This window comes from Dermacentor andersoni, chromosome 8 (genome assembly GCF_023375885.2).
Source record: "Dermacentor andersoni chromosome 8, qqDerAnde1_hic_scaffold, whole genome shotgun sequence".
Lineage (NCBI taxonomy): Eukaryota > Metazoa > Arthropoda > Arachnida > Ixodida > Ixodidae > Dermacentor > Dermacentor andersoni.
This window is the reverse complement of record NC_092821.1, coordinates 112,906,844-112,924,467: the sequence shown is the minus strand read 5'-3', so window position 1 is coordinate 112,924,467 and position 17,624 is coordinate 112,906,844. Positions and strand designations below refer to the sequence as shown.

The following is a 17,624-nucleotide window of genomic DNA, read 5'->3' as shown; positions in this document are numbered from 1 at the left end:
TTTTATTTTTCAAGTTATTAACCTCTCGCCAAACTTTACGACTGTCATATTGAATGCGAGAAAAATAGCTTATTTAGTAATTAGATTTTGCATTTTTGAAGTCTTTGATAAGTTTATTTCTAATTTTTAATTCAGAAATCAGAGCTAGATCTCTGCTATGGAGAAACTCATGATACATTTTATTTTCCTTTCTTGCCCTTGCGTAAAGTGATTTGTTCATCCAAGGCTTCTTAAAATTCTTAACATTAATTTTTCTATTTGTGAGAAAGTTGCGTTACATTGGGTTAATTAGAGATCAATAAATTCAGAATATGCTGTATTAACTTCAGATATCTCGTATATAGATTCCCAATTAGTACCTTCAATTAGTTTACGAAACTCGTTGAGAACAACATCCTTAAAATATCTGGTCATATGCGTAACGGTATTTATTACTCGGTTTAATCTGAAAGGTACAAAAGAATGTAGCGGCAAATGGTCATTAATATCTAAGGATAATAGACCAGATTCAGTATGTGGAGGCTGAACATTTCAGATACAGATATCTAATAAAGTAGCCGTGTTTCAAGTTATTCGAGTAGGCAAAGTGATGCAGTTTATACATGCGTAAGAAATGAGGCTCTGCAATTCCTTTGAATGAGAATTTGATAATAGGTGTATGTTTAAATCACCCATTAAAATGAAAGGTAGTTTAGTAGAGTCGAGGAAAGTAAAAAGGCTTTCCAAGAACTAAAAAAATTGCGATTTGTCACCCTGAGGGGGTCTATACATAGCAACAACTATTATATTCTGTAAGTATATAGCTAAGCACTCAACGTTCGAATTTGTGACTGTAGCATCGCTGACCACAGAGTGCGAATGACGCTCTTTAACATATACAGCAAGGCCACCACCTCTTCCACGGGGCCTTGATAAAGGCCTCGTGGAAGAGGTATAGTCATCGTGTATAGTAGGTATAGCAAGTAAGTATATAGTAAGTATATGCATATAGTAAGTATAGTCATCGAAGCAACATTCGTCACCATCAGTGCCGAACCATGTTTCAGAAAAAAAGCACAACATCAAACTCCACCGACAGCGACTCTAGAAATAAATCAAGATCGTCGCGCTCGTTTTTCATGCTACGGATATTTAAATGAAAAGCCTAAAAATACATTTTGTTGCCACTTTTAAAGCTAGAATTAAAATGATCAGTTTTGTATATATAGTACAGTCAGGTGGAAAAAGCATCGTGATAAGTGAGGAAGGATGAGCATGCTGCAAAAGCAATGCTATTATCTAGTCATCCTGGCCAGGTCAGCCAGGTCCTGAATCCTAACAGCGTCCATGTGTTCATCTTTCCGCGCTAAAACCTTGCCCCCGCTCATCCAGACAAACTTCCATGCCACTTTTTTCTTGCGGGCAATAGCGGCACCAAGTAGCTGCTTGTTAGTCTACGTAAGATGCTCGCTCACATAAACGCTGTTGGTCCCAGATAAGCCGAGCAGGTCATTTGTTACCTTTTGCTTCATGGCCTTAGCAAGAAACGCATGACGCTTATCTCTCCGAACAAAGCGAACCAAGATATTGGCCTCGCCTGGCTTGCGCGTTGGGATCCGGTGACACGTGTCAGTGTCATGGCTAAGTAACCCTAATGGTCCAACGGTTATCTAAACTGCGCATTACATGCCCTTGCCAGTTCCATATTTTTCTCTTAAAGTCATTTAGAATATCGGTTATACCCAGTTGCTCTATGATCCAAATCGCTTCCTTTCTGTCTCTTAACGTTATGCTCAGCATTCTTCGTTCCATCGCTTTTTACGCGGTCCTTAACGCATTCTCAAGCTTCTTTGTCGGTCTCCAAGCCTTTGCCCCATATGTCAGCACCGGTAAAATGCACCGATTGTACACCTTCCTTTTCAATGATAATGGTAAGCTTCCGGTCAGGAGCAGGCAATGTCTGCCATATGCGATCCAATCCATTTTTATTCTTCTATGAGTTTCCTTCTCATGGTCAGGGTTTCTTGTGAATAATTGACCTAGTTAAACGTACTCCTTCACAGAATCTATAGGCTGACTGGCGATCCTAAACTCTTGTTCTGTTGCCCTGATATTCATGATTATCTTTGTCTTCTGCATATCTATCTGCAAACGCACTCTAGCACTCTCTTTGTTAAGATCCTCATTCATTTGTTGTCACGCGTCTGCAGTATTGCTGAATAGAACAATGTCATCGGCAAACCGGAGGTTGCTGAGATATTCGCCGTCGATCATTACTCCTAAGCCTTCCCGTTCAATAGCTTGAATACTTCTTCTAAGCACGCAGTGAATGGCATTGGAGAGATTGTATCTCCCTGTTTGACCCCTTTCTTTATAGGTATCTTACTGCTTTTCTTGTGTAGAATTAAGGTAGCTGTAGAACTTCCGCAGATATTTTCCAAGATATTTACGTAGGCTGTCTGTATTCCTTGATTGCGTAATGCCGCTATGACTGCTGGTATCTCTAGTGAATCAAATGCCTTTTCGTAATCTATGAAAGACATATAAAGAGGCTGATTGTACTCTACGGAGCTCTCGATTACCTGATTAATGACATGGATGTGATCCACTGTAGAGTATCCTTTCCTGAAGCCAGCCTGTTCCATTGGTTTGCTAAAGTCCAGTGTTGCCCTTAACCTATTTAAATTTCTCTTGGGGAATATTTTATATAATACTAGGAGTAAGCTAACGGGCCTATGATTTTTCAATTCGTTAACGTCTCCCTTTTTGTGGGTTAGTGTAATATTGCAATTTTTCCAGTTTTCTGGGACCCTTGTAGTCAACAGACACTTCGTATAGAGAGCCGCCAGTTTTCCAAGCATGATGTATCCTCCATCTTTGAATAAATCGACTGTTATTCCATCTTCTCCTTCCGCTCTTCCCTGTTTCAGAGAGAGAGAGAGCAAATGATAAATGAAAGGTAGGGAGGTTAACCAGGACTGAGCCCGGTTGGCTACCCTACACTGGGGAAAGGGAAACGGGGACGGAAAGATTAAAGAAAGAAGAGAAAGTCCACCGGGGATATCGTTCAGTCACTCAGTCCGGATCACAGACGCTGACTCAATCCTGTATCTTTCAAATATCGGAGCAGCGCTTTTGTGGCCTGTTGTAGCTGCGATATGCGAGGCCATGGTCCCAAGATCTTGTTCAAGGTGAACGGTTTTCTATCTAACTGGTTGAGAGCTGTGCAGAGTTCTTGTCTTTCATTTTCAAATGATGGGCAGTAGCGCAGTAGATGGTCTATAGTTTCTTCGACACCGCAGGCATTGCACTCGGCGCTATCAGCCATTCCAATTAAGAACGTATATGCATTCGTGAATGCGACGCCCAAGCGTAAGCGGCACAGCATTGTTTCCTCATTACGCGGAAGCCCTGGTAACAGCCGCAGTTGCATAGATGGATCGAGGGAATGCAATCGATGTTGAGTGAAATCAGGTGTGTGCCACTTCTCCAATGTCATACGGTGCGCTAGCTTGCCTAAGTGTTGGGCTGCGTCAGTCCGCGATAAAGGTATAGAAACAAGGGTTGCTCCTTCATGTGCTTTAATAGCAGCTTCGTCAGCGACGTCGTTGCCGGAGATACCGCAATGGCCAGGCAGCCACTGAAACACGACGTCGTGTCCTTTCGCAATCATGTGATGGTGCATTTCTCGTATCTCCGATACGAGTCGTTCACAGGACCCGCGACGAAGAGATGACAGAAGACATTGTAAGGCCGCCTTTGAATCACAGAATATTGCCCACCGATTAGCCGGTTGGTTGTTAATATACTCTACGGCACCTCGGAGGGCAGCAAGCTCCGAACCGGTCGATGTTGTCAAGTGAGAAATCTTGTATCGGATGCTTAGTGCTCGTGATGGTATAACCACTGCCCCGGTGGAGCTGGTCTGGGTGGAAGAGCCATCCGTATATATGTGGACGCGGTCAAAGTAGAAAGTGTGCAAACAATCCAGAGCTGCTTGCTTCAAGGCCAAGGTAGGCAGGTCGGTCTTCTTTCTTATCCCTGGAACCGTAAGACGCACTCGAGGTTGTTTTAAACACCACAAAGCTGAGGTTGAACGCGCTGATGGTGTGAAGCCCGATGGTAGGGAGGCACGATGCTTGCTGACCTCGTTGGAGAAGGATGCCTGTGGTCGTCGTTCTGGCAGACAGGCAAGAAAGCTTGATTGAATCAGTGAAATATGACGAACATGGGCCCTAAGCGAGTCGGTGCTGATGTAAGTCGTGATCGGATGGTCTTGAGCCATTATAATGGTTCCTGCTGTTGAGGTGCTCCGCGGAAGGCCTAGGCAAACACGTAGTGCCTGTGCTTGCACGCTCTGAAGTTCTCGAAGATTTGACTTGCATGTTTTAGCAAGCACGGGAGAACTATAGCGTAGAAATCCGATAAAGAGTGCTCGATATAACTGTAGCATGGAGCCCACTGACGATCCCCATGTTTTGCCGGCGATGAACTTGAAGATGTGAACAATAGATGTGAGCCTCTTCTTCAAGTGGGCAACCTGAGGGCTCCAAGAGAGGTCCCGGTCTACAATGACACCCAAAAACCGATGATTTTTCTTGTAGCAGATAGGCTGGCCATTGATGTACACTGGATAACCAGACATCGCTTTTCGCGTAAAAGCGACTAACGCACATTTTTCTGTTGAGATGGTAAGCCCTTGTGTCCGAAGATAGTCAGATGCCTGTGTTGCTGCTTGCTGTAGCCTTGCGCGAACCTGCAGGCGAGTGACCGCTGATGTCCAGATGCAGATGTCGTCGGCGTATATTGAAACACTCACTGTTTCCGGTAGGGATTCAGCCAGCCCAAGAAGCGCGAGGTTGAAAAGAACAGGGCTTAGAACACCGCCTTGGGGAACGCCTCGGCATGTGTAGTGGTCGGTAGTCGGACCATCTTCCGTACGCACGAACAAGGACCTTTGTGTCAAGTAGTTTCTGATCCATCGATATACTCGCCCTCCTAGTTCAACTGTCAGAAGTGCGTCTAGAATGGTTTGATGGGAAACATTGTCGTAGGCGCCTTTCACGTCAAGAAAGAGTGCTGCTGATAATCGCTTCCGAGATTTTTGTTGTTCTACAGATGATACCAGATCGATGACACTATCAATCGATGAACGGCCTCGTCGAAATCCCGCCATTGAGTCAGGGTAAATTTTGTTGTGTTCAAGGTACCACTCGAGACGCATGAGGATCATACGTTCCATGAGTTTCCCGACGCAGCTGGCAAGTGCTATCGGCCGATACGATGCCAGTTCGAGCGGTGACTTTCCAGTTTTTAATAGCGGTACCAGGCGGCTTCGTTTCCATTCCTGTGGGACGACACCATCTCGCCATGAGCTGTTAAAAAGGCTGAGGAGTTCTCTTCGCGCTTCTTGACCTAGGTGGCGCAAAGCACTATATGTTATCCCATCGGGCCCTGGTGAAGATGAACACCTACAGAGCGCCATAGCAGCTTCTAACTCGTCCATAGAGAATGGAACGTCCATACTTGTTCTCGTGGACCGGGGATGTCACCTAAAGTCATGTCAAAGGCTAAATTTGTGCCGCCGGCGACTTTCGCACAAAAATCCTCTGCAACTTCTATCTCGCGGCGGTTTTCATAGAGAGCAAGGGCGTTGAAAGGGCGTCGTTGCTGGGAGCTTGAGCTAAGACCCCGTAGGGTACGCCACACACGGGATAATGGCTTGCGGGGGTCCAGTGACTCGCAAAAGCATTTCCATCTTTGATCCGCTAGCTTATCCATTCGCCGCTTTATCTTCTTTTGCATACGTCGAGCTTCTCTAAGGTCAAGAATTGACTTCGTGCGCCTGTACCTCCTTTCAGCTCGGCGACGTAGTGCACGAAGCCTTTCCAACTCAATGTCATTCTCTGTACGCTTTGATGAATGTGTGAAGCAACGCGTGCAATCTTGCATTGCGTCAGCAATTATTTCTTCTAATTTGCGTGCAATACGTTTCTTGCATGAGTCTTCTACACGAGCTTGAAAGACTGACCAGTCAATTTGGCGGGATACAACCGGTAATGCGGCGTCTAATCCATCGATTCTCACATAGGTCGGAATGTGATCACTTCCATGGATTTCAATATCGGTGAACCACTGCACGCTCGAAGTCAGGCAACGTGACACAAAAGTCAAGTCAAGGCAGCTGCTGTACGTCGTTCCTCGCAGAAATGTCGGGCTTCCGTCGTTTAGAAGACAGAGGTTGTGGTCAGATGCAAAAGATATTAGTGACCTGCCCCTCGAGTTTATCCTGGAGCTTCCCCATATATGGTGGTGAGCGTTGAAATCCCCTGTTATTATCCAAGGACCGGGAGTAGCAGTCATGATATCTTCTAGTCTTTTGCTATCAAACTGACTGGTTGGGGATAGGTAGACGCCAATAAGAGTAAAAGACAGCCTCTTCTTTTTCACAGTAATACAGACATATTGGTTTCCGTCGTGTGGCGCTACGGGTTGGGAAAAATACGTAAGGTCTTTGCGGATGTAAACCAAAACCTTACTACTTCGGACACACGTGGTTGAAACAAAAGGTTCATACCCTGATAGTCTTATGGAGGCTGATAAGTTCGGTTCACAGATAACCAGTATAGGGAAGTGGTTGTCAAACACGAACTGCCGCAACTCCGAAATACGTGACCTCAAGCCTCTCGCATTCCATTGGAATATGGAGGCACTTCTGACATAATCCCGGAACGATCGCTGTTGTTGTCGATGAGCCGTGGTTCTGCTGTAGAAGCCCTCAAGCACTGGACTTCTGAAGGCTCTCAAGAACCGGATTGATGGCATCCAGCACTTGCAACGCACTTCGAGCTGTTGGTGTCTGTAGCTTGTCCAGGAGAACACGAATAGCACTCATCAGAGAGCTTATCATGACAACAACTTGTTGATCCTGGTCTGACAATTTATCAGGAACAGATGAGGTATCCCTTGCTGTAGAGCTCTGATTTCGCTCAGTAGGGGCGTGTAGCCGCGGGAGCGCAGGCCAAGCGTCAGCAGCCGTGCTGTTCGATGCACCTGTGTCCTTTGAGCTGACTGCGTTTGGCCGGGGCGGAAGAGCGGGTGGTAATGTCCGCGGCTGGCGTTCTGCAGAGGCTTTGGAGGTTCTTGATCGATGTCGGCGACGTGATCGTCGTCGCTTAATAGGTGCTGCTGCTTCTCGGTGAGACGAGTGGTCTCTAACCATTTTTTTCAATATTGCCATTTCCTTTCGTATCAAAGGGCATTCCTTCGAGGATGCATCGTGAGGGCCGCTACAGTTTGTGCACTTCAGCACATTGGCCTTGCACGTGTTAGTGGTGTGGGGCCCAGTGCAGCGAGAACACACGGTAGTGTTCTTGCACACACTACTCACGTGTCCAAACTTCATGCATTTCCAACACTGCAGCGGTTTTGGTATCCCTGTTTCATGTCTTGCAAGGCCCTTGTGACCTCACCGGTAGTTATAGGAGGAGTTTCTGTATCTTGTTCATTACTGCTTCGAATGGAGGCATTCTGACTCCGCTACGTGCTGTACACGTCAGTGTAGAATTCTTCTGCTGCTGCTACTAAACCTTCTAGATTGCTGATGATATTACCCTGCTTATCTTTCAGTGCATACATCTTGGTTTGTCTTACGCCAAGTTTCCTTCTCACTGACTTCAGGCTGCGCCCATTTTTTACAGCTTTTTCAGCCTTTCCCACGTTATAATTTCGAATATCCCTTGCTTTCGCCTTGTTAATCAGTTTTGACAGTTCCGCGAATTCTATCTTTTCTCTTGAGTTGGACACTTTCATTACTTGTCGTTCCTTTAATAGGTCCTTTGTTACTTGGGAAAGCTTGCCTACTGGTTGCCTTGGTGCCTTGCCTCCCACTTCAATTGCTGCCTCTGAAGCCAGCCTAGTGACGGTTTCATTCATTGAATTCTATGTCATCTTCATCTGTCTGTTCTAAGGCTGCATATTTGTTTGCAAGTGCCAGCCTGCATTTGTCTGCTTTTAATCTTACTGCCTCTAGGTTGACCTGTTTCTTCTTGACGCTACCTCTTAATAAAATAGCGGATTACATCCAATGGATTGCTTGATTCGGTCTATTTTTCTTCGATTTAGCTATCTGGCATGTGCCGCTCGGTGTGTGCGCCATTCGTGGCTGCTCCCCCAGAACGGTTTCGTGCCACTGCACTGAGACAAGTACAGAATGCCTGAATGCAATTATATAGATATACGCCGCGCGTTTTCGTGCGTACATGAACCAGAAGCATTCTTTCTTCGGAGAGCACTGCACATCGCCTGCCTCCTTGCGACATCGCCCCGCAAACTTCTCACTCCGTGGACCCTCTAGACTCGGTATTTTCATTTCCACATTGATTGTGAGCACTGTAAGGCACAATCACGAAGAGTGCGCGCGAAAAAAGTTTCTGACCTTTGCGGCGCATAAACACAAACACTGCACGAGGCTTCACGCTGTACTCAGTGAAAGTAAACACAGCCGGTCGCATCGTCGTTAGTTGTGTAGCGTGTATTTGAAACAAAAGCGCTGCACTAAACATTGGATTAGCATGGATTGCGTTACACGTGCATTGTATAAACATGTGCTTTGGGCCTGCACACTTGTTTTTTTTCTTCACATATTGCTCTACGCCACTTGGTATTTATTTATACCGTGTTTAGTTTCCTGTCTGTTCGACTTTGATTGAAGGAATGACTGAATTAATGTTTATTTTGACAGAAAAAAATACAAAAAATCTCTGTAAAAGAGGCTGCCAAAAATGCACGAATGCCTGACTAAGTGTCAATCCCCTTCCCCGACCCGTTCCCAGTGCACAAAACACTCAAGCGCACAGGGTAAACATGGTACACAAAGTGGATGCATACATAAAAGAATAAAAAGCACATGAAAACCGTAACAGAAATGTTGAATGCGATCTGTATACGAGAGAAAGAACAGTCATACCTGAAGCGACAACAAATACATGCTCACTTTTCCCTTGGCAAAACATTGATTCCTAGTTGACGCGTCAGTGTGCTAATTGCTGCGAGAACCCGATGGCACAATGTGTAAAAGAAAGGAAACAAATGTGTTATCACAGTACCGAAAAAGAAACTAGTGAGCAGTGTGCAAGTTTTCTGATACTGGGATGCTTCATGATGCACTGTGCATGCTTTTGTACAAATTTATTTTGTCGTACTGCGTTCCTGCCACTCCTCCAAATTAAAAAAATAACAGGCAAAGGAAGTTGATTTCTGGTGAGCGCAGCTGTTTTTTTGGAAACGTGGTACTGGCGCAGATCAGTGTCAGAACAAGGCCAGTAGTTTAATCTCCGCAAATATCAGTGCCTGTGTGTTGAATGCAGACTCATTATTTCGAAAAACGGGGTTCGTGAGGCCGCCATCTGGCAGCTTGTCGTCTGCTGCGTGGTTCAAGACGTTCCCTACAGACCTCCGTGAAGCCCTGAGCTCGGAGGCCACAATTTCACTCACCGGATTCCAGTACTCGTCTGCGTTGCCATTGACGAGACTGCCGAGCCGTGGTCCCGGAATCCCTGTGCCGTCGAAAGCGTCGAAACATTTCCTGCGCTCACTGCGAATGTGAGAGTACATGTTTTGTACATGTAATGCATATTATGCAGTAAAAAAAAAGTATAGTAGCGGCACTTCGCAAAGCCGCTATTTTTTCTCCGACTACCTGAGTCTACGAACACACTCACACAGGCACGCAAAAGCTAAAATTAAAATAAAGTATTGGGTTTCACACGCAAGAACCATGACTGGAACACGATACACGCCGTGTTGCGGAATTAGGAATTAATTCTGACCACCCGGTATTGCTTCACGCGCATCCATCGTGGACGGTACGCAAGCGTTCTACACCTGAACACGAGCAATATTACCGAAAGTAGGAGCTTTTCGGATAAATAGGAATTGCATTTCCCTTTTTTTTTCACCGATGCTTTCTTTCACACGCGTTGTCTCGGATTATTCGTAAAACGTAGAACCGTAGTAATGCGCTACAAATTGAAAATGATCGTAAGCAGCCCTACGCCAATCAGTGCGCTGAGCTTTCGTATTTTTCAAGTTATCTCCCTTCTCGTTAATACCAAAAAAAATTACGCGGACCATACACTGCGGGCTGGCGGAGTGGGCACGATTTAAAAGATGCGAATGTGGACGTGCGCATATCATGCAAATCCGGAACACGAGACCCGCAATATGCCTCGTGCCCTCTCTCAATTGTCGTCCACCGACAGGTTCCTGAATAGTTTAATTACACCAGTGGGTCGACCATGCACAATAATATAACGGCAAAAAAGAAAACATATGGAGATTTAATACAAAACAGCAGAGAATTGATGTGGCGTTTCTTCGAGACAGTCAATTTGTTTTGAACCGCGATTCCCGTTAAGTGACGCAGCGTCCTGTGATCACCCGCGTGCACAGGGCCGCTAGGTGTTGTTGGGCCACACTGCGTGCCTATCGTAAAATTAAATTACGGGGTTTTACCTGCCAAAACCACTTTCTGATTGTGATGCCCGCCGTAGCGGAGGACTCCGGAAATTTCGACCAGCTGGGGTTCTTCAACGCGCCCTTGAATATCAGTACACGGGTGCTTTCGCATTTCGCCCCCGTCGAAATGCGGTCGCCGTGGCCGGGATTCGATCCCGCGACCTCGTACTCAGCAGCCAAACACCATAGCCACTGAGCAACCACGGTGGGCACTGCGTGCCTATCATGGAGGTGACGGGCGCTTGCCCCGTGTGCTCCTGACGTGGCTGCCTTTGTGCTACGCTTGAAACTCCCGTTGACTCATCGGCCCCTTGAGGGTTTAGCCTCTGTTCCACCATTGGAGCCTTCAAACTTCCATTTAACTGTTGACGCCTTCTAGCGGGTCGAAGTGGCGGACCCGGTGGCACCCAGCACCAGCAATCAAAGACTTCTCCTAAGACAAGAAGGAATGTGATGCAGGTGACGTTGGCACTCTTCCCGCCTCGTCCTCCGGGCGATGGGTAGACAAGATGAGAGAGTCGCCACGAGGCTGCGAAGTCAGTCTGGTGCTCTCCTACCGCTACATGTGCGATATCTATCTGCTAGATGCGTAGATATTGCAGAAAGCTTTTCGTTTTCTCTTCGTCTGCCCCAAGAGTCCGTCTCTCGTCCTCCACCCCGAAGTCACAACAGCGCATGGTGCGCCTCATAGACCGCATTTCTGGCCATGTGGGTGCTTGTGAGGTCAACTCGTGCTTGTGAGATCACTTCGTGCTTGTGAAGTCACCTCGTGCTTGTGAGGTCCCATCGTACTTGTTAGGCCACCTCGTGCTTGTAAGGTTACCTCTAGGTCTAGGCCACCTCGTTTCAACCAAAGAAATATGTTCGAGATAGCCTTCCAGAAAATATTCAAGGGATGCGCTTCGTTCCAGCTACCATGCAACATTCATTCCTTTCACTTTTTTTTTTAGTAATCACCACACAGTCGGACCATTATACAAGTTACCCGGACGCATGCAAAGTATAGATAGTTTTTCACGTGTCATCAGGGACGCAGATTCTTGCCGTGCTAGTACCCGTGCATAGCAGCCACGATGATGTCAGTGCACTAGAATAATTATCACGCATATATTGCGTTGCGGTTTGACGGTAATCGTTTTCCACTGTTTTATCAGTTCAACGCTCTGCGCAAGACACGCATTTTCTGGTATCGTGCGTTGACGTCTATTGTTAACAAACCAGTTAACGCGAGAGCGTTAAGGGCCCCGCCCCGTGTCGTAGAAAATCCGGCGTCCCGCGTCTGGCGTCAGACGCCGCATTGTAAAAAAGAATTTCGAACCTAAATCTGAACCACGCATACGCCACCACTTCTCTACCACCGAAGTTGCTCATACCTGGTCTTGCATTCTTCACAATGTTATTGCTTGGAATTTTGGGAGCGCCAGTCCACCAACAAATGTAATGAAAAAAAAAAAAACACCGACAGCCCCTATCGTTTATGTTAGCTCTTCTCAGACTGAAATATTAAAAGTGCGAAGCAATAACAGAAGATCAACCCACGCAAGAGGCCGCGTTTCTACTAGAAAGTTTACCTTTGTGCATAATGTTCGCCGCCAGCGTTTTCCAGTAAACGCTACGGTTACATAAGCCGCAGTTGCTGGGAAGCTTGAAAAGCAATCAGGGGTCCTTGAATGCTATCGCGTTCCGCTCTTAAAGGCGACGCTTAAGCATGCTCCAGATTTTTGACGTGCTAGTGCGCCAAAATAGCGGCCATGATGACGTCAATGCCAGTCATCTATACTGATGTGACTGCTCGTACTTGTAACGGCACAGTGCCCCTGGCCCAGTTGTCAACCACCTCAGTGTCAACGACGCTAACGGTAGCGGTGTTTACGCGAAGGAGACAACATACCAGCACGGGGCGACAAGACAGACCTATCGAATGAGGTAGGCCGAAGAGATATACAACATGTGAGCTTCAGAACAGATGAAGATGGAAAGAGGACAAATTGGCCAGGGGTTACTCCCAACTATTCGTTTAGGTGTCATGAAACACGCTTATAAAAGGCATCCCATGGAAAGACAATCGTGGAAAGACAACGTTGCAAGAAAGAATTAAAAAAATTCATCCCTTAAAATTTAGACCGTAAATTTCAGAACGAGATCTTGCTACAGAGCCTGGTAATAAAATGTCTAAATGTTTAGCTTTATGAGAAATTAAGATAGGTTCATGATAAATAAATCTACGCTCATTGAATTTACCCGTAATGACGTCACCCGGCAACAAGAAGGATTAGCTAGAACCGCCATCGCAGCTCGCAACGTTTGTATCATCCTTTCGCGGAATAATTTTTTTTCTAAACACCTACGCCGACGCCAACGCCGCCCCGGCTGCGGAGGCCGCCGGGGACCTTCTCCGTTCGCGTCGCCACAGCTGTGAGGCGGGTCTCAAAAGTTCGGAGCTGAAAGACGTGCTCTGGGCTGTCCGGCAAGCCGAAGGTGCCGCCAGAGTCCAAACACTTGGAGCTGCCACCTGAGGCCACCACAAACAAACTTGCCGGACCATTCTTTTTGATAGAGTTTATTTGCTTCTTCTAAAAACCTATGCACCCGCCGGTTTTAAAATGAAGCATTAACAGGCTTTCGTTCACTGCCGTTTAGGTTATTGTTTTCTCGTGAGTAATACATAGCGAAATGTATTCCGGCAACACCAACCTCGCGTTGATACCTTTGTAAGCAATAGCTTGCGCGTTACGACAAGAGACGCGCTGCACATTTCAGTGACGAACTTGTCCCTCAGCAAACCATGGTGTAACTCACAGAAAAAGCGGTACATTTTGTTCAGCATTAAAGGGACACTAAAGGTTACCAGAAAGTCAAGTTAAAGTGGTAAAGCAATGCTCTAGAACCTCTAAGGCGTTTTTTTTGCATGTTTATGCATTTAATGTATTTGTAGTGGTAAGTAGTGATATCACTATTCCAAGTTATCCATAAACGGCCAGAAACATACAAACCGCAAAGTGGCTTGTATGTCTTTGTAACGTCACTACGAAGACTACAAAACAAAGCTGCCCTGCAGGAGCAATGCATAATCTTGGCCAGCTTTTCAGTTCCAAACAGGACGCCAGAGATCCTATATGTACTTCTCATTCACATATTGCTTATGTAAGGCTTGCCATTGAGCCTTTCCGGCAAGAATATTTGAGTCGTGGGCGATTGATACTTGCTTCATAAAAGAGGCCTGCTGCAACTTGAGAGAAGGCTAAATTGTAACCCCCCGAGAGCTCGCAGCAACTACGGAATGCAATTTTTAGCCTCTCAAATCAGTAATTTAATTAACAGGACTGCCTTTCTACTCAAAGTGATTAAGTCAGAGTTGTTGGCTTAAACCTTTCAATGTCTTGTAATAAAATCTTGGCTAGGAAGGGGGAGGGGGGGGGGAAGCGCGGGAAGCAGTTTGTCACATGCACTTAAATCAAACGAAATCGTTAAAAGTTTCAAGTAGTTATAACGTTTCTGCTGCATACAACCAAGGCACTTAGATGATGCTGCGATTTCTGATCACGTTCCTCTCGCTTGCTGCCCACTGTGGGAATAACGATTGGTAACAATTAAATTCAAGTGCTTTAAGCGCCGACACCACGCCCTGATTATGAGACATGCCATAGCGGGGTGGACTCGCGAATAATTTCGACCACCTGCACTTCTTTCACGTACACCAAATGCACGGCGCAGTCGCACATTAGCATTTGGCCCCGATCGAAAATGCGGCCGCACCGCGCCCTCGATCTTGCCCATGACCTCGAGGTCGGCAGCGCGAAGCCACAGCCACTTAGACCACTGCGGCGGGTAAATAACGACCGTTAATCTAGCGGCAACACGAGAATGAAAAAAAAAGGCGTGTGCATCTTTTTTTAGGCATTTTCCAACGTTGTGATTGCATGTCCCATTGCGCGCCGTGGAAATCTGCGCGGATGATGCGATCCCATCGTGCAAAACTCAGGGACTTATTCACGAATGCATCCTCGATGAATATATTCTCGACGTATATCTGGAAGCTTTGCCTCCGCTGAGCTCTAAACTTGGACGCAAGAAAGTGCATGGCAGGGCGACGTCTACACCACACAGGTCACTGCGTTGCATTCACGCTCCGCAGTTATTCTGCAGCAAAGGAACGTCTTCTTCAGTGAAGGTTCGATGCTGTCCTCAACTCGGTTGAGCGGAGGAAGAACTTTCATGTCTTTTTTTTTTTTCTTTGAGTCGAGGTGCGCTTGAGAATAGGAGGGAATTACGCCGAACTTCGAAGCCAGAACTACGCGTCAGTCCGAGATGGAAAGCTGAGCAAATGCCGCGTTTTTGTTTGTTTGTTTGTTTCTCTGTTTCTTGCGTTTCATACGGCCCTTGCTCCCTGGAAAACGAGATCTCTCACCTGATCAACCAGCGAGCGGCGGCATAGCACAGGCACAAGACCGCAGAGAGGACGAACGAAGCCGAGAAATACTCGAACATCGCGAACAGTCCGCACAATCCGCTCTGGAGCTCGGTCTTTCCGGCACTCCACAGCAACGACGCGGTGTCAAGTGAAACAGTTACGGCCAGAAGACTAAGCGGCCCCCGCAGAACACCGCGAGATTCTTTTGCAACAACCGATTTACTCTTTATGCGGGTAATGGTGGCGCAACGGTGGTCGCTTGCAAAAGCTCGTCGAGCGTGCGTACTATCGGGCACGACAAAGGAGCGCTTGCGCTGAATTTTCCTATCTCAAGCTGTCGCAAGGTATTTCGTTACCCGTTGTTTCAGGGTCAAACGCCTTTGCCGCGTATAGACCAGCATGCGCTGGAGCGCAGGTGTACCGAAGCTCGCCAGCTTCGAGGACGCCACGAATTGCTACACTGACGCACTGAGAATACTTTTATCATTCCAAGAAGCTTTCTGCCCCACGTCAAGCACTCGGGCATGAGGAGGAGCACTGCGTGCCCTACACTGATTAAGACTGAATTGCAACATATTTCGGGATAGGCTTTAAAGTTTGATTGGAAAGAATGCAAAATCTAGCCGAGTCGGCTCGGGCGAACGTGCCAGAACTAGACAACACTTCATTTGAGAGGGCTCGCCCGTTATAAGCCTACGGGAAGAAAAGCGCCCTCATAATCGTTGTTAGCGTCTAAAAATGGAAAGAAAGAGAAACTGCGCCACAGAACGCATTCAAATTCAAAGAACCACATCTAGATAGCTTTCACGTAATGTTACGAAACGCTGCGTCGCACCGTGCTATTACCCAAACTCGGCCTCCACGATATCAAGGTTAGAGCACCAAGTTATCACGCATACATTGCATTGCTTCTATTTCGATCCGTCGCCGACACCGTTTCTGTCGGCGTCACCCTGAACTTTCGTATAAAGTCCAAGGCCGATGAAGTCGTCGCCGAGCGCCGTATGCTGTATGTGCAAGCAAAATCGTGCGAGGGGGAATCTGCGATTGCGGCTCGATCTCTTGCACGCAACTGATGACAGTAGGGAGGAAGCGCGCCGCCTTCCGTCGCCCGCAAGGCTTCGTGGGGAGGGGTGGCCCGGGCGCGTATTTTCATCCGCTAGCAGCTACAACGGGGCGTGCCACTTTTGACGGAGCTCGACGTTTCTGCGCAGGCGCGAGTAAGAGCGGGCGCGAGAGAGAAAATCTGGGGGCTTTTGCTCCTTGAATATATGACTCAGCCTAGGCACTACGCAGGAGGTTTCTTAGATTGCGTTGTATTCGTTTGTCCCCTGACATGCCGGCATTGCGGAGTTCGGTCGAGTTGGTTTATACGCTCCGCCGCTGGCTGCCCGCGCGGTGAGGCAGTGGGCGCGGACGCCGCTTGGTGATCGCTGTGTCTGAAGGGACAATGTTCTGACTGGTGTTTTATAAGTCACGGGTCGAATTTTTCGTCGCGACGATAGATCGGATTTTTTACAAGCACTGCTCCAGGAGGGCACATGTAACCGGCAAACGGAGGCCTCAGGAGAGCACCTGAGGTTATATTAAAGCAGGCGGCGCAGGATCTCCGGGGCACCCAAGCGGTAGCGGGGGGATCAAAGCTGGAAGCCGGGCGGCCCGTGGGTTGGGGCCGCAGAGGCCGAAGCGTGCCTGGGGGTGTTCGCATAAAACATTGGCTGTCCGCGATAGCGGACAGCCGATCCTATACTCCCCTGGCACGCGCAGGCCTCTGCGAGCCCCAACCCACGGACCAGTCCGGCTTCTAGCTTTGATATCCCCGTTGCCGCTTTGGTGTCCTGGAGGCGCCGCCAATAATGCGAAATAATGACACGTTGTTTTCATTAGTAAAAACATGATCGATTAAATATGATTGCGTCGAGCCGCCAACTTGCGATGCTAAGTTCAGCACAACCGCGCCCCGCGACTTCTGCCGGCACGGCGCGCCTAGGGACAAGCGCATACACCGCGCCCCAAGGGACTCCTCCGTAGTACCTAGGCAGAGTCGTATTTTCAAGAATCAAAACTCCCCACATTTCCTCTCTCGCACCCGCTCTCACTCGCGCATGCGCGCAAACGTCCGTCGTCTCCGCAAGTTCCACGCCCCGTTGTACCTACGAGCAGTTGGAAATACGCGGCCCGGGCGGCCACGCGTGCCCGGCCGGGCCGCTGTATATTGAAAGCCATCTGGGACGAATACAGAACGTGGGCTGCGCCAGGTTTTCGCGACTTAGTTCGCGTTGATGCGAGCGGCAGCACGGAGGTTAATTCGCTCGCTGCTGCTGCCGCGTTTCCTCACTGGCGCGTTTCGACGGCGAGCTTCCGTGGTCATCCAGTGAGATGTGTTCATGGAGGACGGACGGAAAGCGTAGGAGAGGCCCCGGCTAACCGGCATCACTTAGAGAGAGTGTGTGGCTGAAGTCACGTGATGTTTTTCGCAAAGGAGCACTGGGACTGGTACCCCGAACGTAAACGTTGCCGCAGCAACTGCACTCCTTAGGCTCTCGCTGCTCCTCCGGGCCTCCGAAAAGTTATATCAGATTTTTAGACCCGGGTCATTCTCGAAGCACATTCTGTTCGCTAGACTCAGTTTGGTGTGGGGTGTGTAAGTCTGAAAGTTGTGCTTCGAGTCCGTGAGTGCGGGTGTCAGCCAACGATACAGACACTGTAGCGCCCG

General features: G+C 47.8%; 1 protein-coding gene across 1 annotated transcript in view; it reads right to left on the bottom strand.

Annotated features, from left to right (window-relative positions):
• The window catches only part of LOC126529212 (cytochrome P450 6a9-like), an 80,643-nt gene that overhangs the window by 29,863 nt on the left and 33,156 nt on the right, over positions 1-17,624 (bottom strand). The window contains exon 2 of the mRNA XM_055069858.2: positions 9,475-9,574. Coding sequence (XP_054925833.2) covers positions 9,475-9,574 — 100 coding nt within the window. The remainder of the gene's footprint in view (positions 1-9,474; positions 9,575-17,624) is intronic.